The 22947-nt window shown below is 42.2% G+C and overlaps 1 protein-coding gene across 5 annotated transcripts in view; it reads right to left on the bottom strand.

The window, feature by feature from the left end:
• Nucleotides 1–22705, bottom strand: part of RIMS1 (regulating synaptic membrane exocytosis 1) — a 469742-nt gene extending 447037 nt beyond the window's left edge. For all 5 annotated transcript variants that reach the window (XM_061206793.1, XM_061206788.1, XM_061206790.1 and 2 more), the window contains exon 1: nt 22502–22705. In XM_061206793.1, coding sequence (XP_061062776.1) covers nt 22502–22665 — 164 coding nt within the window. In that variant the 5' untranslated portion in view covers nt 22666–22705. The remainder of the gene's footprint in view (nt 1–22501) is intronic.
• Between the last annotated feature and the right edge of the window lie 242 nt (nt 22706–22947).

Genomic DNA, 22947 nt, shown 5'->3' with positions numbered 1-22947 from the left:
TGTGTGTATATATATATGTATATATACATATATATACACACATATATATACATATATATATACATACATATATATATGCTTGCTATGAGCTAGAACTTGGTAGTGATAGTTAGATGTTTTTATTATATCTTTTTCTGAGTATTTTTTTTTTAAATTAATTAATTAATTAATTTATTTTTGGCTGTGTTGGGTCTTCATTTCTGTGCGAGGGCTTTCTCCAGTTGTGGCGAGCGGGGGCCGCTCTTCATCGCCGTGCGCGGGCCTCTCACTGCCGCGGCCTCTCTTGTTGCGGAGCACAGGTTCCAGACGCGCAGGCTCAGTAGTTGTGGCTCACGGGCTTAGTCGCTCCGCGGCGTGTGGGATCTTCCCAGACCAGGGCTCGAACCCGTGTCCCCTGCATTGGCAGGCAGACTCTCAACCACTGCGCCACCAGGGAAGTCCTGAGTATTTTTATTATACCTTAATCTCAGCAAAGGTGCAGAACTGTGATGTGTATGTCTTTTTAAAATATTGGAAAACTACTCTCATTACTCCTAATTTTGTATAAAAATATCCACATTATTCCAACTATTCACCAGTATAAGTTCATACTAGCCTTTCATTTAAACAATGTTTTTGAAGACAATTTTTAATATTTTATTCAGAACTTATGATAAGTATTTACTCAGGAGTACCATTGATTCAATGTGGAAATCTGTTTATTTTTGAAATAAGACAGTCTTGTACAAAGATTATGTCTGGTTGGAAATAGGATATTTGAGGTTCAATCTGTCTCACTGAATATAGACCATATGAATTATGTATGTAAATCTCTATGCATTCATCTGAGATTATAAACTAAATAGGTGAGTCAAATGTTTCCTTAGTAAAACAACAAAAGGGAAGAATTAAATCTGCAGGCATAATGCATGGTAAACCTATTCCAAATTGCTGATAAAATAAGGATATTACCCTAGTTGGATAGAAAAAAGCACCCACCTTCTTCTGTGTGTTCCTAAAGCTCCGGTAACTGCGTTGTGCTAAAACCACGCCAATGAATAGGGGTATTCCAGCTCAGCACACAGTTGGAACTGAGGCTCCAATTGTGATTCAAAATTCCTTTGTGTAGCATCAACACAGCAAGTTCTGTACTTCTGAGCTGGAACAGGGCTCACACAGTGTAGATGCACCTGTCTTCATATTCAAAGAGATGTGAACACTGGGTGCACAGAATCAATACTATTTACAGTCACACTGTTATAAGTCACGGTTATTATAGCCCAAAGTTGTTAACACTGCCCATGGCTGAAGGGCTGTGTCAAAGGCACCATATAACCATTGTTCTCTTGGTTATTCCTCCGCCCAGCCCCGTACCACAGATGAGACCCTGCAGGGACACCGGAGTGATCAAGGTCACACAGTGAATCCTGGAGCCCAGGATGCACAGCCAGGCCTCTTTGATTCCGAAATGCACACATTCAGGCTCTCCCTCCCCTACATCCCATAATAATTCCTACTACTAGTAGTGGTAAAACTGCACATCAGACAGACTCTTCTTTATGACCCGCATTCAGTATCTGGTTGTAAGAGCAGAACGATGAAGCTTATTTCCCAGCTCCTGGAGCATTCAGTGCTAATGCTGTGTAATCTTGACCTAAATCATCTTTCCTCTATTTTCTTTTATGTAAGCAGGGATAGTAGTAATAACTGTCTTACTTCCCGACTCTACAGAGCCAGAAGAAGAACCAACAAGGATTGTGCACGCAAGCACTCTCTGCTTTAGGTGCAAACGTTAGTTGTTGATAATACTTGGTCATAAAGGAAGCAAAGTGGACGCTGAGAGGAAAATTTCTTGGCCAATTAGATGTTAGAAGTGAGGAAAAAGGAAGTCCAAACAACGCTCATACCTTGGACTTAAAAAAACTTCAAGGAGGTTTGTGTTCTTTCTCCAAGATAGAAGCCATCTTCCATAGGAAGTGTGGACACTCCCGAGCTTGTCATGTCCATGCTGGGATTTTCTACATGTCTTCAGAATATTCTCAGTTCACAGTCTCATTGTCATGTCAGGCAGGGCCGAGAGATAGGGAAAGGGGTTCTAGGTCTTATCTGGATGCTGGGGAGGCACTGGCACTCTCTGAGATATGCCAGGGTGTCCTCTCGAGCAGGACAGGGGCATCTGTCCCCACAGCCTACGTCAGGATCTGCTGCATAGCAAGTGCTCAAAGATATTGGTTAAATGGATGAATAAACCTCCACAGCTACAAAAGGGGTGAACTGGAATGGATGAGTAGTTTTCAGATATTTCCTTTTGCTGCAGAACTCTTTTCATCTTCAGTAAGATCCCCCAAAGGCAAAATATCAAGGAGCTAAGGCCGGGATCTGGGGATGGAGCAGCTATAGCACTATAGCGTCTATGTGCCCAGACCCTGCCCACCACCCTTCTCCTTGTCTACTCACTATGACTCCCCCAAACTCTGGGGCAAATCCACCAGACAAGTGTGGAAACCACTGATTTGGATGCGGAAGCCCCTTCTGACTCCAATTCCATGAGTCTAAATATTGATTTCTATCTTCGATGGGTTGATATTTTTATATCGAGGAAAGTAAACTATTTCCTTTCTGGAATCAAGGGGCTTAATTAATAAAATACTGACTTTTTAATCATTCTAAATTGCTCATCAATATCCACATGCTCTCTCACATTTCCTCTCCTCTCTCGCAGCTGCCTGGCCCTGGCAAGTGGCCCATGAGCGGTAGCGACATACGTCCATTCGACGCACCCCCATCCATCTCTTCCCTGGCCATGGCCACGTGTTCTGGAGGTCACTACCTCCTGATGGAAGGGGCCACCCAACCCACAAGGAGCTGTGCAAGTGAGAAATAAAGTTTTACTACGTTAAGCCATGAAAATTTGAAAGTTGCTTGCATTATTTTTTCTGACAAATGCATACGTTTAATTTAATGGGGATATTTAGACTGAACACTGAATGGATCTCCTAAAATTCACTCCTCTGTTTTCCTACATAACAAGGAGTCCACAGAGTGTACTGCTTACAGAAGGCAAGGATGGTTGGGGAACAATGGTCTAAATAGCAGGAGTGGATTTTCCAAGAACTATGTGCCATAGTTGCCCCAAAACTTATGTCACTCAATGAAAATCCCATCACTGAATATCTTCCATACTGTCTGAGGTTCCAGGTGGATTGTGTTGTTTATAGAGAATTGGTGGGAAGAAATATTATAGAGCTAAAGGTTTCATGAAGGCATACCTTCCCAATTAAATATAGAAAAAAAAACAACAACAGAGAAATCAGTTCCCAAGTGAAGTCACCACCCTCCACAAATCTTATTCATTGCTTCACAGGCATTTCCAAATGTTCTATAGATTGACTTAAAATTTAAGATTTGGGTGATACTGTCAAACTCCCATAAGAGTCGCACAATCTGGACACTGCTAACAATTGATTTAAATATTCAATTTTGCTCATAAATCATAGGTTTATCTTATTAATTAACTTCATATTTAACCTTTGGCTTCCTTAAGTTTTTAGGCAGTTAAGAAATGTTTAACTTTACCAAATTTCTTATCTTGATTTTCAGCTAAAATTATTAAGTGATGCTTTGCAAAGCTGCCCAGATGCCCCGTTCAAGGTGGGGGACTTACTCCCCCATATGTAGGGGGTGATCTTAGCTGCCAACCCTCCCTTTGAATTGTCCCCTGCTAATGAGAGCCAGGTCTCCCACGTCCAGGTCCCATGCCCTGGGCGGCATGAATCCGGTGACCCATCAATGCAAGAATATTGTAACTATTTTCACAGCTCCCAAGGGGCTGACCAAGGCCTGACTGGACCTGCGCTGCAGCCCAACTTCTCCCACGTTCCAACTTGCTGCTTCCCTTCCCAGACAGATGTTAATCCTGAAAGCACTGCTTACGAAACTTCTTGCACAAGAATCTCCATCTGCGTTTGTTTCTAGGGAACTTGACCGACAGTAAATCTCAATTACTCTCTAACCACGAGGATGGGAAACAAGTCAAACTGGAGTGGTCAGAGCTTTTCCCATCACATCGTGTGTGCCAGGCTGTCCCTCACGGTAAAGGATGTGAAGCAAATCACGTCACTCTCTATTCTGTATCCCCAAATGCATTCAAGTCAAAATAAACAGGAGCATCCCGAGAGAGAGGACAGAACATGAACTGAAGAGAGGTGTGTGAAAAAGGAGCAGGACAATGTATCTTGATACTACAGTGCTCATTTACGGAGACTTCATATGCACGTGCGTACACACACACACACACATATACATATTAATATGAATATATGCACTCATTACTGAACTGAAAAATATTTTTTCTGAATGTGAAAACTGACGATGCAGACTTGAGAATATCTAGTATCTCTAGTGTAGAAAAAAGAAGAACTACAAAGCCCTAATCAGGGCTCTCTCTAGGCTGGAAGAAACAGAAACCTACTCAAACTCCATCAAGATGACACAGCCAAGTCTTCAAACGGCCTCACCGTGACTCAGCCCAGAGCTCAGGATCAAAGTCTCTTTGCTTGGCATCTCGTGGGCCAAAAGGCCTCTCTCATCTGCACGTCTCGTATCTGAAAGTCTCCCTCCCGCTGACTCCTCTTGCACGTGGTTTCCTCTGGAATCTCCTGGTACATCCACACTCCTGCTTTCCACCTCAACTATTTCAGGTTTTCTTCCTCACCCTCAAATCTCCAACCCCCATCACTCTCAGAAGATGACTCAAATCCTACTTCCCAGAAAAATAGAAACCATCAGACACGAGTCCCTCATCTTTCCAGTCACAAATGTACCCCCTCTGTTATTCAAACCATCTTGTTTTCTACATTCTTTCCATCGAGTTTCAATAAATATTCTTAAATTTATTTTATTTAAATACTATTTTAAAGAGGCCCACATTAGACCTACCTCTCATATCCCTCCTGGTATCTCTCCATGACCCTCTTCCCAAAATTCTGGAAAGATTTGCCCATTTTAATTACATGTATTTATCAACTATGTGTATGTATTTTTATAAAGTTATCAGTGATATCTCCTTGTTACTGAATCCAATAGCTATTTATCAGTTTTCCTTGCATTGGATGTCTCAGCAGAATTAGTCTTTTAGTAATTCAGATATAATTTACATACAGTGAAATGCACAGATCATAAGTGTACAGTTTGATCGGTTTTGAGGAATGCATACACATGTATAATATACACCCCTAACAAAATATACAGCATTTCTTTCCCTCCAGAAAAGTGCCTCCTATCCCTTTCCTGTCAAGCCCTCACCCCTGCTACCATAAAACAGAAAACCAATCTGGTTTCAAACATCATGGATTAGCTTTACCTATTCTACAGCTTCATGGAAATAGAATCATATGGTCTGCACTATTTGTGTCTGGCTTTTTCCATGCTGCATGATGTTTCTGAGATTCATGTAAGTGTTCATGTATCAGTGGTTTACTCCTGTTCATTGCTGGATAGTATTTCATTGGGTGAACATACCATAGTTTTAATTTTTTTTCCAGGAAAGTAACAAAACATGTTTTATTCATTAATTACTTGACACATCTCTATTATTATTGTTGTTTTCTACATTTATTGGTTCAATAATATTTGATTGCCTCGTTTTAAAAAAAAATTTTATTAGAGTATAGTTGCTTTACAATATTGTGTTAGTTTTTAAGTTCCTAGTTTTTAAGTTTATTCTTCTGCTGATGTATATCTGGGCTATCTCCAGTTTAGGGCTATTATGAAGAAGGCTGCTATGAACATTCTTGTATAAGAATTTTTGCGAATAAATGTTTTCATTTCTCTCTATAACTAGAATGGCTACATCATAATGTAGAAGCATGTTTAATTTTTAAAGAAATTACCAAACATTTTTCTAAGGTGATTCTACCATACTATGCTTCCATAGACAATGTATAAGAATTCTGGTTGCTCATTACCTTCCTCAGCGTTGAACGCTGCCAGCCTTTTTTTTTTTTAAGGCATCCTAGTGAGAGTGTCTTATCCTCCTCGAAATACTCTCTTCCCTTTTATTTGGTTTAACACAATGTCTCCAGGGTTTTGTCCTACCTGTCTTTCTCTTTAATGTCTTTGCAAGGTCACTGCCCTCTTTCAGCTTTGAAAAGTGAAGATTCCTTAAGGCTCATTCCTGGATCTCATCACTCATCCTTACCAGTAGGTTCATTGCCACCTGTGCAGGGATGCCTCACTGGGAGTTTACATTTCCAGCCATCTTCTCTTCTGAGTTCCCAGCCTATAGCCTGCAGAAGCCAAATGACCAAGACCAAACTTAGGGTCTCCTTTCTTTTCCTCCAGATACTTTCCAAATCTGGTGGCACAAGTCAGAAGTCAACTCATATTCAACCCATTAAAAGGAAAAACGTGTGGCTTTTGCTTCCCAAATCTCTCTACAATCCTAACATTTTGCCAGCCCCACGGAAGCCATTGCTCCTAGCATCTCTCACCTGGGTTTTCTGCAATAGCCTCCCCTGGGTCTGTACACACACCTGGGCCTTCATCCTATCAGTTCTTGATACTGGAGCCAGAATGATCTTTTAAAAATACTAATAGGCTTATATCATACCTCTCTGCCAAACCTTTTGGTTCTTCGCATAAAGATAAAGCTCTGTTACATGACCTGGAAGACCCCATATTGTCAGGCTTTTGCCTATTTTTCCAAGACCCTCTCAAGCCATCTCCCTTTCTGATCTTCCATGACACTGGCTTCCTTCCACTTTTTCAGACTCACCCCTTCCTCCTCCCATCAGGGACCCTCTGTTCTCCCCACCTGCTGGGTACCTCACTCCCTATTTGCCTGACGAACTCCTCCTCATTCTCAGACCTTAGCTCAGTCCCACTGTCGTTTCCAGGGACAGCCATTCCTGGCCAGCCTGATCTCCATCCAAATCTCTGCTGTATATTAGCTGATCAAAGTATCATATATTGTCCTGTATTGCATTCATCAGAGACATTAATTTCACATTTAATTTTAATTTTACCTAAGTAAAGTGTACCTCCTCCTGCAAAGATCAGGGGCTCTGGATAGTTGCATTAATTTCAGCACAGTATCTGGCACATAGTAAATGCTCAATCCATTTTTGTTCCAAGAAGAAAATGAATGGGTATCATTCACTCTCCTGACCCCCTGACTGTTTCTTATTTTCAATTTGAAAGAGAACATTACTAGTCCTTGGCTGGCCAATGAATCATGTGGACCTGGATCATGTCCATCTTCAGTCCAGTTAGCATGGCCACGGTGGGAACATATGGATATAGGGCTGCTTCTTCCAGAACGGCCACTGGGGCAAAACTCACAGAAAGCGTTGTGGTTACAAAAAGTAAGCAAATCACATCTAGATCATGTGAATTCTCTAAATGAGATAAAATTAACTTCCTTGAAGAAGACTTTACAGAAAGAACACTTTAGTTTTCAGGTGTATGGGTGTGAGATTTATACGTACAGGTGCATGGGTGAGATGGGAGTATTCACAGATCTGTATGTGGGGTGCCATCCCCTCCCTATCCCCCTGATTCTTTCTTTGGGTCATTGATCAACAGTCTAGCTGAAGCCAAACCTCCAAATGAGGGACAGCCAAGGAAAGCTCTTCTGACAATGAACAAAAACCACCTGGCTTTTCTAAGTGAAAAAACAAGACAAGATTTCAATCTGTATGTAATTCAAATGCATGGTAGGAAAAGCTATTTGGAATCATAAATAAATTACTGCATATTGAAAACATTGTCTCTTTCAGAGATGTATTAAAAATTAAAAATAAAATGATCACAGTTAAGAAGTATTGATACAACTTAAATATTATTGCAACAAATACCATTGTAAATGGAATCTTTAAATAAAGTATTTCTTGATCCCTGTAAATGACCTACTTATTTTGATTAATATGAAATATAACCAAATTCAAAATCAACAAAGTAATTAGAGGTTGCCTTGGAGTTTTCCATAATAGGATGTAATCTTACAGAGCAGGTAAATCAAACCAAACTTGAAAAAAATTAATTGTTTGAATTTGATGGTAGCTAAAATCAAACTGTGGGGAGGTAGTGTGACAGTGGAAAAAATACTGGACCAGGAGAAAGAAAACCCCAAGTCTTACACTTAGCTCTCTCACTAATTAATAATGAAAAGCTGAAAGGATGTCTGGGCTTCAGTTTTCTCTTCTTAAAAGTGGAGTTGGAATAAATCTTCAGTGGCTAAAATGTGTTACCTAGATTGCAACTCTCATCAGTTGATGGCTTGGAGTGCCCCATCTAGAAAGGTTCTGAGGCATCCAGCATTTATCAGCGATGCTGTTCCATCTTCAGGAAGTTGCCTGTGCATTCTGAGTATTTGCCAGCCCTGGACCAGGCAGCCTCCAAGCTCCCACCCGTCCCCATCCCAACTCGGTCTAGCTGTCTTGTGTCAAAGACCAGTGCTTCCAGGGAGATCAGCTCAGTGCTCTGTGAGCACCTAGAGGGGTGGGATAGGGAGGGTGGGAGGGAGATGCAAGAGAGAGGAGATATGGGTATATATATGTATACCTATAGCTGATTCACTTTGTTATACAGCAGAAACTAACACAACATTGTAATGCAATTATACTCCAATAAAGATGTTAAAAAAAAAAAAAAAAGACCAGTGCTTCTGTGTCCTGGGCCTTCAGACTGCGCAGCTCAGTTCAGCCAGCACTTGCTGAGGTCCCACTGTGTAAGAGCCACAGGTTAGGCAATGGGAATACAAAGGTGAGTAAAAGAAGACACCTGCTTTCAAAGAGTTTAAGTCTGGAAGAAGATGCGTAAAGATGTGGTACATATATACAATGGAATACTACTTAGCCATAAAAAAAGAATGAAATAATGCCATTTGTGGCAACACGGATGGACCTAGAGATCATCATACTGAATGAAGTATGTCAGAAAGAGAAAGACAAATACCATATGATAATCACTTACAGGTTGAATCTAAAAAAAGGATACAAATGAACTTATATACAAAACAGAAATAGACCCACAGACATAGAAAACAAACTTATGGTTACCAAAGGGGAAGGGGGGGGTGAGCGATAAATTAGGAGTTTGGGATTAACATATACACACTACTATATATAAAATAGATAATCAACAAGGACTGTATAGCACAGGGAACTCTAATCAATATTTTGTAATAACCTATAAGGGAAAAGAATCTGAAAAAGAATAGATATAGATGTATAACTGAATCACTTTGCTTGTACACCTGAAACTAACACAACATTGTAAATCAGCTATACTTCAATCTCAAAAAAAGTTTAGAAGGTGACTTAACCAGGGAGCATTTTTTAATTAAAAATATAGTCAGTATAATACTTTACGGTCATAAGCATCTAATCTAATTCTGAACATCAAATCAGAGAACCCATATTATGCTTTACACTCTTACTGAAGTTAATGATGTTTTAATTCAAAGAAAAAGTTTCCATTAAGCTTGTCTGTTTAGAGGATTAATTTTTAAAATATATTGTTTACATCCTCCAACATTGACATTCAAGCACTTTCAGAATGCTGTCCTTCCAAAAGCCATGAATGATAAATTAAGAGTACAACACATCATCTGAAAATCCTATTTCAATTTCACCTTGTAATATCTAACAACCAGAATGTTCTCCTCAAAAATTCTGGCCAACCTGCTTCTCTCAATAGCCAAAACTCTCAGCTCATTTTTTGCTTTCAGAATCTGCTGATAGAATTCTCCTGGTTAGAATAAACTTCCCACTCCAGCCACCTACTCATACCCTGTGAATCCAGCCAGCAGCCTCAGATGACTCCTCTGTTCCACATCCTCTGGACGGATTCATTCATTCACACACACTGTTTAGAAAATCCAGGCGCCTATCACATGGCAAGCACTGTGCTCATATGACAGATACAACTGAGAATGACCCTGCTTTCAGGAGCTGATGCTGAGGTGACAGTGTCAGGGGAACAAGGTTACAGAAAAGATGTGCACAGAGGACAAACATAAAAATTAATCTGGAAAGTCCGGGAAGATGTGCCAGATGAGGGGTCATGAGCTAATTTGAAAGGCTATGTAAACATGAGGTAGATGAAGAAAAAGGAAATTCCTGACATAGAGAAAAGCACAAGTGGAGCCACCAAGCTCTGAGGCAGCGATGGCGCCTTGGGGACGAGGCTCTAAGGCGCTGGCAGGAGGCTATGTGTGGACCCCTGAGAGGAGATGCAGGTTGCAGATTAGGAGGTTTAAACTTTACTCTGAAAGCAAAGGGGTTTTCCTGATGGGACGTGATCTGATGGATTTTAGAGAGGTTGCCCTGACAGCAGTGTGGGGACCGGAGGAGGTCTGGCTGGTGTCAGGGAAAGCAATTAGGAGGTTACTGCAGGCATCCAGGGGAGCAGGGATGAGAGTCTGCACTCAAGTAAAGGCCATGGAATTGGAAGAGAAAGGAGAAATTCAAAGAAGATGGAATCTGAAGAATTTGACAACAGAATGAATGAGCAGTTGCAATGGTGATCTACCCACAAAGACAGGGATTATAGAAAAGCATCAAGTTTAAGCAGAAAGTCAAGAAATGGATGATGGGTAACACTCAGCTTGAAGCCCTATGGGACATCCAGGTGGAGACATTTAGCAGGTGGTCAGGTACACAAATCCAGAACTTAGTAGAGAATTCCAATGTAGTAACACAGACTTGGGATCATAAACACATAAGTGTGACTGAGTCCATGACCAGAAACCGCATAGAAAAAGGCAAATCAGAAGGAAATGGAATTATAGAAGGAAGGGCAGGAAGAGCTCTCTCTCTCTCTCTCTCTCTCTCTATATATATATATATATATATACATTCTTTTTTGTATTCTTTTCCATTATGGTTTATCACAGGATATTGAAAATAGTACCCTTTGCTGTACAGTAGTACCTTGTTGTTTATCCATTTGGACTGCGCTTTTTTTAATTGCACGTGGGACTCCAGGAATCTTCCACTTTGCTATCTTTATAGAAGGCAGGACTAGAAAGCCATCTGACTGATCTTCAATCATAGTTCTGCTCAACAGTGACTATTACAGCTCAGGCCTTTGAAGCTCCAAATACCATGCAATCCCTTTCTAATACCTGTGTCTGGGACAATACGCAGACGATACTATCTTTTTCAGACTGGTATCAAGTTTTTACTCCAGGCTGCTATATATTAGGTCACTATATTTGGCCTAGGGAACATAGACATCCATAAATGGAAATATTCAGCCTAATTTTAAGAAGATTTATGGTATTTTATTTTTCCAAATTACATTTTATTACAATTGTTATGATGATTCTGAAGAATATCAAAGTAGAATCTCTTTATAATTTTTACTCTTACCAAAAATGTAATATCTAAAATATATCACCCAGCTCATATTGATATCCCTTTATTTCACACACCAGGGTGTAAAATGTATCATTTTCTTCTCCTATACTTCTCCTATACTCTATACTCCTATAGAAAAAAAAAAAAGGTTAGGAAAGAAGACTTAAGCTCCAATATATTACAAGACAGAGATAGCTAAGGCAGATAAATCTGCTAAGCTGTGTGAAAAAAAAAAAAAGGAAAGCCATTGGGTTACTTTACTTCTGTTTTCATCTCTTTCTACTAAGACACTAATCTTTCTGACCTGTATAGAACTTCTGAATGTAGATATATATATACTACCCTATATTTAAAGAAAACTATACATTGATTTATGCATTCCTTAGATATTACAAACATCATCTGCCTAATTTTTCTAAAATGTAAACCCTCTAAATCAAAAACGGAACAACTAGCCACTTAAACAAAGAGCTTCTCCTTGCATGTTAAGAGCTATGTTTAAACTACAAGAATGATAATGTGTCATGTGACACTTGTGCACTGATCACTTACAACTTTAAAATAACTCAGTACTCTTCAGACTATACTACAAAGCTACATAATCAAGACCGTATGGTACTGGCACAAAAACAGAAATATAGATCAATGAAACAGGATAGAAAGCCCAGAGATAAACCCACGCACATATGGTCACCTTATCTTTGTTAAAGGAGGCAAGAATATACAATGGAGAAATGACAGCCTCTTCAATAAGTGGTGCTGGGAAAACTGGACAGCTACATGTAAAGAATGAAATTAGAACACTCCCTAACACCATACACAAAAATAAACTCAAAATGGATTAAAGACCTAAATGTAAGACCAGACACTATCAAACTCTTAGAGGAAAACATAGGCAGAACACTCTATGACATAAATCACAGCAAGATCCTTTTTGACCCACCTCCTAGAGAAATGGAAATAAAAACAAAATAAACAAATGGGACCTAATGAAACTTAAAAACTTTTGCACAGCAAAGGAAACCATAAACAAGATGAAAAGACAACCCTCAGAATGGGAGAACATATTTGCAAATGAAGCAACTGACAAAGGATTAATCTCCAAAATTTACAAGCAGCTCATGCAGCTCAATATCAAAAAAGCAAACAACACAATCCAAAAATGGGCAGAAGACCTAAATAGACATTTCTCCAAGGAAGATATACAGATTGCCAACAAACACATGAAAGTATGCTCAACATCACTAATCATTAGAGAAATGCAAATTAAAACTACAATGAGGAATCACCTCACACCAATCAGAATGGCCATCATCAAAAAATCTACAAACAATAAATGCTGGAGAGGGTGTGGAGAAAAGGGAACCCTCTTCACTGTTAGTGGGAATGTAAATTGATACAGCCTCTATGGAGAACAGTATGGAGATTCCTTAAAAAACTAAAAATAGAACTACCATACAACCCAGCAATCCCACTACTGGGCATATACCCTGAGAAAACCATAATTCAAAAAGAGTCATGTGCCACAATGTTCATTGCAGCTCTATTTACAGTAGCCAGGACATGGAAGCAACCTAAGTGTCCATCGACAGATGAATGGATAAAGAAGATGTGGCACATATATACAATGGAATATTACTCAGCCATAAAAAGAAACGAAACTGAGTTATTTGTAGTGAGGTGGGTGGACCTAGAGTCTGTCATACAGAGTGAAGTGAGTCAGAAAGAGAAAAAGAAATACCACATGCTAATACATATATATGGAATCTAAAAAAAAAAAGGTTCTGAAGAACCTAGGGACAGGACAGGAATAAAGATGCAGACGTAGAGAATGGACTTGAGGACATGGGGAGGGCGAAGGGTAAGCTAGACAAAGTGAGAGAGTGGCATGGACATATATACACTACCAAATGTAAAATAGATAGCTAGTTTGAAGCAGCCACATAGCACAGGGAGATCAGCTCGGTGCTTTGTGACCACCTAGAGGGGTGGGATAGGGAGGGTGGGAGGGAGGCTCAAGAGGGAGGAGATATGGGGATATATGTATACGTATAGCTGATTCACTTTGTTATAAAGCAGAAACTAACACACCATTGTAAAGCAATTATACTCAAAAAAAGATGTTAAAAAATAAATAAATAAAATAAAATAACTCGATATTCTTGAGATTAAGAAAACTGCTCACATATCGATCAAGAATGTTTTGCGTGCAGAAATGTAAGTTGGGAGCTAATCAAATAGACTACATAAAGTCTAGCAAATACAGACAGAAAGCTCCATCAGTAACCACTACTACAGGAGTTCCCATTTGTGAATATACAGACCATGCATGAGAGTCCATGAAAAGAAGCTAAGCTGTAAGACATTTACATGACAGTACAGACAGCTTAATTGGTTTTCAATTCACATCCCTTCTCTATGTAAATATAACAGCATCTTCCAGACAATGATTATCTGGCATAATGATGGGAAATATAAAAATATATACTAAATAATATGTAAATCATTAGCAAGGTATTATCTTTTACACTACATAAAGGTATCTGTTTGGTTCATTATGGTTCTTTAATATCTAATTAAGCACTTTACTTTCAAATTGCATGAAATTACTCTCTGTAATATTATCTTATTTTACTATCTAAACTTCAGAAGAATGATCAGAATATTGCATTCTAAAATCCAGTTAAATGTCTTCTCTAAACCACAGGCTGCTCCTTTGCAAGGCCCGAAGAAAAATCTTCATAGAGAGAGGCCTGCACAAGGTTGCATTCTTAGTTACTGTTATTTGAAAAGTGTTTTGAACTTTTAAGTTCAACTTTGTCATAAAAGGTAGCATTCCACTGAGAATCCATTAAAGATAATACCTGATTCTCAGCAAAAGCCTTTCCATTTATCAAAAGATGATTTTCAAGATTCTACATCTACAACTCGCTTGTGTTACTTATTGATAATTACTAATTGCTATATTTTATGACAGTTAATTGCTTAATCTTTCTGAAGTTTTAAATGAATAATTTGTTTCAGGGAAAGCAAAATTTATAAAGAGGGAGACAATTTAATGTATCATCTGGATTGAAATTCAAAACTGAGAGAAAGGGGTACTAGCCATAATTACAGCACAAATGTGGCATCAACAGATACTGTCCTGGGCAAACCAACATGTACAGCCACTTTCTTTTGAAACATTCTATTTTTTATTTCAATAAATGTACGAGAAATTTTCACAAGTTAGCAACAGATGAAGGAATATCTAAAGTCAATTCTGCAGAACTAAATAGACATTTCTCCAAAAAAGACGTACAGATGCCCAATAGGCACATGAAAAGATGCTTGACATCGCTAATTATTAGAGCAATGTAAATCAAAACCACAATGAGGTATCACCTCATACCAGTCAGAATGGCATCATCAAAAAATCTACAAACACTAAATCCTGGAGAGGGTGTGGAGAAAAGGGAACCCTCCTACACTGTAAGAACGTAAACTGGTACAGCCACTATAGACAATGGTATGCAGGTTTCTCAAAAAACTAAAATAGAGCCACCATATGATCCAGCAATCTGACTCATGGGCATACATCCAGACAAAACACTAATTCAAAAAGATACTTGCACCCCAATGTTCATAGCAGCAATATTTACAATAGCCAAGACATGGAAACAATCTAAATGTCCATCGACGAAGGAATGGATAAAGAATATGTGGTACATATATACATGGAATATTACTCAGTCATAAAAAAGAATAAAATAATGCCATTTGCAGCAACATGGATGGACCTAGAGATTGTCAAACTGAGTGAAGTGAGTCAGAAGGAGAAAGACAAATATCATATGACATTACTTATATGTTGAATCTAAAATATGATATAAATGCACTTACTCACAAAACAGAAACAGACTCACAGACATAGAGAACAGACTTTGGGTTGCCAAGGGGGAGGGAGGTGGGGAAGGGATGGATTGGGAGGTTGGGATTAGCAGATGCAAACTATTATTTACAGGATGGATAAACAACAAGGTCCTACGGTATAGCACAGGGAACTATATTCAATATCTTGTAATAAACCATAAGGGAAAAGAATATGAAAAAGAATATATATATATAAAACTTAATCACTTTGTTGTACAACAGAAACTAACACAACATTATAGATCAACTGTACTTCAATAAAATAAATTTTAAAAAAGTAAGGTCAATTCTGCAGTATATTCCCCTTTCACCATCCACAGAACACTGACCTAGATCAAAATAAATGTACATAAACCTGAAGTAAAAGTGGAAGAATATACATACAGAAAGCCTGAGACATCCAGCACAGAATCTTAAAAAGTTCTTCAACACATACAATCTATTCAATCTAACCCATACCCAACAGTAAACGGATATGAAAGAGGAATTACCACTTGACAAGTATATGGCCCCTTATTCAGCTAATTTAAAGTGAATAATTTATTAAATCCAGTGACACTAAAATCATCAGTCTGTTTCTCCCGATTTTTTTCTAGCAAAAGTTGAGGGAATGACCCTAAGCTAATTTTTCTGCTCACTTTTGAATTAAGGTTGCCTTTTAGCTATTTCAAACTCTATCACTTTGCCCACATTGCTTTTTGTGCTAAAGACATTTATGAGCTATTTAATGAGAAAGAAAGAAAAATGGAAGGAAGGTAAATATAACCTCAGGTCAAACCCTGGACTCATTTTACCTTTGACCTCTTCGCCAAATTCTCACCCTGGTGGCTGAAGCCCTGTACACACCGCCCTGCTAGCACGATATGATGGATGGATTCTTCTACAAGAACCCATCTCCGCGGGACCTATAGTAGCTGCAATCATCACAGGAAAAGATGCTCTGGGGATTCTTCTATAGTTTTACAAAGTAAAGTTAATAATGCCACCTTTCCTTGGTACAGCACTTTGAAGTTTAGGGTGCCTCTACCATCATGTTAAAGCCTCGTAGGTTAGAAGGGCAGACGTTATCACTTTCACCTTACACAGGAAGAGACTGGGGTGCGGATGAGTTAACTTATTGATGTTTACACCTATAGAAAGTGTCCGTGTTAAGAGCAGAATCTAGTCCACTGTTCTATCTAACTATCTGATGCTCACCTCCCCTTCTGGTCACGGCAGTTTTAAAATGGTAGGAACTAAGCCAAGGTCGGGCTAAAGCAGAAGACTCTCTCTTTACTCTACCCAACAGCCCAATTCCTGACCCAACTCTCATACCTGACACAGTGGTCTTATTGTTGAATTGAATATCACATGATACTTTGTTAGAAATAGCCTACCGAACATACAAAATTCAGAACAACAGTAGAGAGAAGCGAGAACCTCATGGTTCAGGAGCATGGTGGGAAGATGCGAAGGCATTCGAGAGCACTGCCAGCTAATGAGGCAGATCAGAGAGCGCAGGTGCACACGGGGTTAGCCAGTCACCTGTGGCCCATTCCAGAGCCTGGAGACTGGAGTCCTCGGAAAAGGCTGGAAAATGCCACTAGTCACGTGACCTCTTTCTTGTTCCTTTAGTTTATTTTCCGGACTCCAGGATCAAATGTCATAAGGAAAGGGTTTGGAAGGCATTGAGTTAGTTCTGGGAATTTCACTAACAGAAACTAATAGAATAGTCACAAAGTAGACCTCTCAAGAGGTGAGCACGGGGCAGAGTGAAATACGTAACGTGTCCAGCCAAATTTCCAAATGTTAAGCTCCTTCCCCAACGGAAGAGGGAAACAAACCATAATAGCCAAAGCTTGATGCACTTTTGAAAAGACTTATAAGAACACTAAAGGTTTGGAGTCCGTGTATGTGGGTTCTGGGTTCTATTACTTCAATTGCCTCGTGCCTCAGGCCAACTTAGTTCAACTCTCAGGACCAGCTCTAAAATACCCAACTCCCATCACAGGACAAAATGTAGAAGTTGTTTAAAGATATAAAATAGTCCATAACGATAAATGAACTGCAGTTCAATGAACTTTACAATCCATGGTACAGCAAGCTCATCCATCTGCGTATTGCAGATGTAGGAAGATAGTAATATTATTGCAGGAATTGCTACTTTATATCTTTGCAGGAAGCTGGCTCTTGCTGCGCAGGTTAAATTCACACCACTCTCTCATCTGACCGGTTGGGCAAGTAACACTCCCAAGGTGCTGTGTTTCTATTCAAGTCTGCAGGGGCACCTAGAGCCCACACTGGTTTCCATATTCTACTCCAGACTTAGTAATCTATTTACCTCAGCAATGGTGCGCCTCACTTCTGCTTAAGAAGGAATACACAGAGGTAAAAGAGAGTCAAGACAGGTTGGCAAAAATGTGAACTAAGTGTTATGTTTCTTACCCTCTATTCTCTTTGACAACGCCTTACTTCTTTCATTTTTTTTTTTTTTTTTTTTTTAGGCTTCCCTTTCCTGAATTTTCTCCATGAGCATTTGGACATGCACATTTACTAAGATAGGTTTTTGTTGAAAGCAGAAAACTGCAATGGTTCTGGGATAAGCTTCCCTAAATGTAACCCTATCCATTAGGGGTGTGAAGGAGACTAGACATTTCCTCTCCCCGACTTTTCTACTTAACACAGCATCTGGGACCATGTAGACACCTGCTCATGCTTTAGCAGCTTTCTCAAATTACTCTTTGCTTTTTCTCTTTTCCCTTCTTACCCACCTCTGCCTCAGCAACATGAGAGAATGTTTTGGGGTGTAAGACATGAAAATCTTTGCAAACCTCAATGAAAACATGATACCTGCATTCTGGGGACTCTGCCCTCACTCCACCCCAGCTGCCCTCAACTACCTTTCCTTCTTTTCCCAGTTGCTAATTGAGCCTTCTGGATACATTTTGGGTCACAATATTATAATTGGTTGGAGGGAGAAAAAAGAGAAAGAAAAGCTGAAGGTGCAAGGGTTCTACCCCTCTACTTTGTCTCTCCTCTCACAAAGGAAGAAGGTATTACAGATGTTTGAAGAGCTAGTGGGCATTAGGTTCCCTGTTAAGAGACAGGGAGAAGTCCAAAGTCAATATTCTTTATAAATCAAATCACACAATGAATTGCAGGATTTGTAAAAAAAAAAAAAAAGAACCTCCTAGAATCCCAATTTAATTTTCTGGCCCACATTTATACAATTTAAGAGGCAGGACTAGAATTTGAACCCCGAATGCTCAGATCCAACATTAATGGACTTACCATTGTGCTTTTTATTATCTTCAAACTGGGGACAATGCCCTTGCCCTCAATCCACTGGGAAACTCTATTAAGAGCGTGGGTGAAGCTCCAGGGTCTCCTATAATCAGCAGCTGATCTTCTGAATCAGCCTAACCTGCCAAACCCCTCCTCTGAAACTGAGGGACAAATAGACATTAATCTAAGGAAGAGGTAGAGGAAGTACAGGCTTCTTGTTGGTAAAAGGACAGTGCAGCATGTGGGACGATACTTGGACTTAGAATAAAAGGTCTGGGTTTGAATCCTGGTCGGGCCATATGACGTGAGTAGGTTCAAGGTATTCCAAGAACCCTCTAAGGGCTGGATGAGGATTTGCGGGTTATATGACCCTACTTACCTTATGCACAAGCTGTTTGTGAGAATCCAAATATACATATATTGAACTTGAACACAGTTCAACTCTTTGGCATTTGGTTCCATAACCATTTAGAATAATGGCCAGCATGAGGTAAATGCTCAATAAATGTTAGTAGTTCTATTAAATATTCCCACATGGTTCTCAATTCCCAGCCGCTAGCCATCCTTTTCAGTCTCTGCTTCTATATTTTTTCTCTTGTCTTGCTACTCTGTAGTTCCTTTCTCTATGAAGCATTTATAAAAATGGAATAAGATTTTAGATCTAATGAGATCTTCTCTGATTTAGGTCCCAGATAACGCAGTTTTCAACCCATGTAATATACTGCCTTTTGGTGTCTGGTGACGGTTACTTGAAGGAGTATTCATTGAGGAAGTTAGGTTTCAAAAGACTTCTAGAACACACACTCACACCCACACCTACACACATCTACACACACCTACACACACCCCCAAACCCTACTAAGATTAAGAAAGACCTTCTTTCTGCAGGGAATTAAATCAACCATGAGAAATTATTTGCAGGAGTCAACTATTTTTTGTTAGATGGCAATGGTATTTGAAATCAGTGCACTTTGCCAACAAAATGAATTATTTTTATGACAAAGTAATTATAATTTCAAAGAAAAAATTTTCCTGAAATCTTGAGGTGAAAGTAGCTTCATTATCCTTTTCCATTTATACATATTTAAAGACATTATCAAGGCCAAATTCAAGTAGTAATATACAACCAAGGCTGATGAAACTGTACGAATATATTTTAATTGATATTTTATAACGTTTCTTTGGCGTGTTCGCCCATCAGTTTTCTCTCTTCTCTCTACTAGTGCCTGTTCTTACAAATTGTTAACAGAGGGCACACACAGGAAGTAGGGAGCTCAGGCGATGGCTCTGCAGTAATGACCAAGGGGAATTTTAAGTCTAAATGCTGAGTTACCAGGACTTTAGCTTCGCAGGGCCTGTTGTGGGACTAAATTCTCAGATATGTGATATAACGACCACGCGCTACTGCCAAAACTCATCTCCAATTTAACGACTATTTCAAAGGCTTGTGAAAAGCCTCCTGTTTTCCAGTCTACCTTTATGCAAAGTTTAGAAAGGGCCACCATCCATGACTCTGTGTCATTAAGTTCCCATATAGGTGTGTCATCTGAATAACCCCTACAGCCCTCAGTTTTTAAGACATAAACTGCCCTCTAGAAAAAAGTACATCTCTGTTCCACTAACTTGTGGACAACATGACAGACTTCCATGGCAGCAAACTGGGATTCCAGAACATCCCCAGTCTGCCGCCGCACAGAAGGCCAAGACATCAGCAGCGGAGGCTGACTGATAAAGTTAGTGCCGAGGCCTGGGATTGCAGAGGCTGTGGTGTGACAGCATCGCACACTGCAATATTTCGAGAATCCTTGCAAGAAAGGAACACCACGTGCGTGCCAGGGAGAGCACTCATGGCACAGCAGTGGGAAAGATGCTTTTGACGTGAACAGTTGGACGGTGTCCTTCATTTTTATTCATCCATAGAAGCCTGTAGGATCTGATCCCTCCTAGAACTCCCCCTTCCCCGCTTAGAGCCCCTCTCTCCACCGGCTCTGAAAGAGCCAGTGAAGAGGAGCGATGCCCACTGGCTTGCCCTGCGCCTTCCCTTCCCGGTCAGACCTTTCAGGCAGCAGCCCATGTTTTCCATCGCCTGCTGGAGGTCTCTGTGCGCCTGCTGTCTGCAGTGAACACCGAAAGGAACGGGAGCAAAACGGTGCATGCTGACCAGCAGAAGACGTGTCCGGGACAGGTGGCGGGGGGCTGTGACGGGTGAGGACAAGACGGACTGACAACCAGACAGACAGACAGCAGCACCAGCAGACACCATGCATTACTTCCAGTCTCAGACGAGGGGAAGCCTGCAGCGCCAGGGACCTTCCGCCAGGGACAGGCAGCAGATTCACGAGGTTCTGCTTCCTGCACGCCTGCAGGCTTCAAGCCCCTGTTTTTTGGATAAGAAGGAACAGGGAATCCAGAAACCTGCTGCTCTTCAGAGAAGCAGGCCAGCTCCGGCCTTCCGAGTTAATGGGCCCTCTCTCTCTGAGTCTACGATAAAAGGGCAGGGATGACTGGATTTCTCCTCTTGTGCTGTGACCAGCCCTCGCTGCTCTCCCTCAACGCCCCCTCTCCCATCTGGGCTGCAGCTGCGCTAGTGGAGACCCGGCAGGCTGGGGATGCAGCCCCTCCGGTTCTCTGCTGCCAGGCTCTGCTGCTTCCCTCCTGTGACAGCATCTCCTCTTCAGGAGGCCATCCCGGGGGGCGGGGGAGAGGCGGGAGGGCGTGCGCTGGGCCCGGGTTGGGGTACGGGGGTGCCGCCCCTTTGCCGCCCCTCCTTTGCTCTCCGCTGTAACTCCACATGCAACAGGCTCCCTCGGGCTCTTCTCTCCAATCTTCCGCCCCAGATACACCTCCTGGCCTTAACGCGGGGAGCCAGGGAACTAGTCCCCATCAGGGCCTCTAGATTTCCTCACTGCCAAGTTGAAAACTTTCCCCAATACAGGAGGACCTCTCGGGGAAGGCAGGGTTCACGTCCCCTCCAGCTCCACTGCACGGGGATGGCAAGGAGGCGCGGGAGGCCAGCACCTTGTGAGCAGTTTCGCCCGAGACTAAGGCAGGTGGCAGGGCAGTGTCACACGCGCCTGCCTCGCCAGCCACCAGCCCCGTCCCCTCCCCAGACCCCGGAAAACGGGGCGCTGGACGGAGATCCCCTGAAGGGTTGATGGGCTTTAAAGAAGGGGGGATGTGTGCAAATAATCAGTCCCCTTATGGTACGGCTTGCACCAGGAAACGAGAAGGCCCTGGAACTCCCTCGGAAACCAGTAAAGAGGAACCTCTATTTTATTCAGGCCAGAGTCCCCATCAGCTTCTCCCATTATTAAAAACTTTGCATTGCCAATGGCATCGTATACGGGGAGGAAAATCTGTCTTCACACAGGTATTCCGTGTAGAAGACCCCGAAGCAAAGGTTAGAGAGACGCTGAAGAAGCAGGTTACCAAAGATGGCAACTGCCCAAAAAAAGACCCAACCCCGAGCTGTGAGATGAATGAGTAGCAAAATGAACACTCAAAATAAGCATTTTTCTTACACCAATACTGACACCCTTGGCTGGGGCAATCCCAACCGGCTCGACAACTCCAAGGAAAGAAGAGCTTTTCCCAGCAGCTCTTCGCCCACCTGCCCTTCCTGCCGCTCAGCCCCTGCCCCTCACCTGATCCCGGCCCAGGGCCCTGCCTTCCACTCGGGCGGAATCGACTCTTCTCAGCCTTGCACATCCCACCCCGGCTGGCGCCGTCCCCCCAGTCCTCCCGGCACCGCGGTCCCCAGCCGCCCTCTCCGGGCTCCTCGGCTCAGGGCTCAGCGCATCCCCGCCCGCCAGCTGTCCTCCCAGCCTCCTCCCCGCCCCGGCCCCGCGCCCCCGGCCCCCAGGCGGGCGCCTCCGCCCGCCCCGGCACCCGGCCCGCCTCTAAGCCACACTCGGCCGGTAGGAGCGGGTGGCGGCGGGGAGCGGCCCGATGGAGGCACGCATGGCGCGGCCGCGCTGGCTTACTTGAGCATGGCTTCTTCCTTCTCCTCCTCCTCCTTCTGCCGGTCCATCACTGCCATGATGATGTTCCTCTCCTCCTCGGTCAGGTGGCTCAGGTCGGGCAGCTCGGGCATCGGGGGAGGCACGGTGGGCGGGCGGGGACCGCGGGGCCCCACGGCCGAGGACATCTTCGCGGCCTGCCCGCCCCTCGGCTGGCCTGGGCTCGGCGCGGGCGCGCCTTCCGACGCACGCCCGGCGGCTGCGCCCCTGCTCGGCTCACCGCGGAGCCCTCCCGGCGGCGGCGGCGGTGGCGGCGGCGGGGCAGGGGAGCGCGCGAGCCCGGGCTGTCATGGTCCTCCGCCTCCACCCAGCCCCGGATGCTGCCTTTGTTTTGGTGGCCCTGGCGAGGCGCGGGCGCCCGGGCGCTTCCCGCAGCCCAGCCTTCCGGGCGGGGGCGGGGGCGGGGGCGG

This window comes from Eubalaena glacialis, chromosome 12 (genome assembly GCF_028564815.1).
Source record: "Eubalaena glacialis isolate mEubGla1 chromosome 12, mEubGla1.1.hap2.+ XY, whole genome shotgun sequence".
Classification (NCBI taxonomy): Eukaryota; Metazoa; Chordata; class Mammalia; order Artiodactyla; family Balaenidae; genus Eubalaena; species Eubalaena glacialis.
The sequence above is the reverse complement of the archived record's forward strand: the minus strand, read 5'-3'. Positions and strand labels throughout refer to the sequence as shown.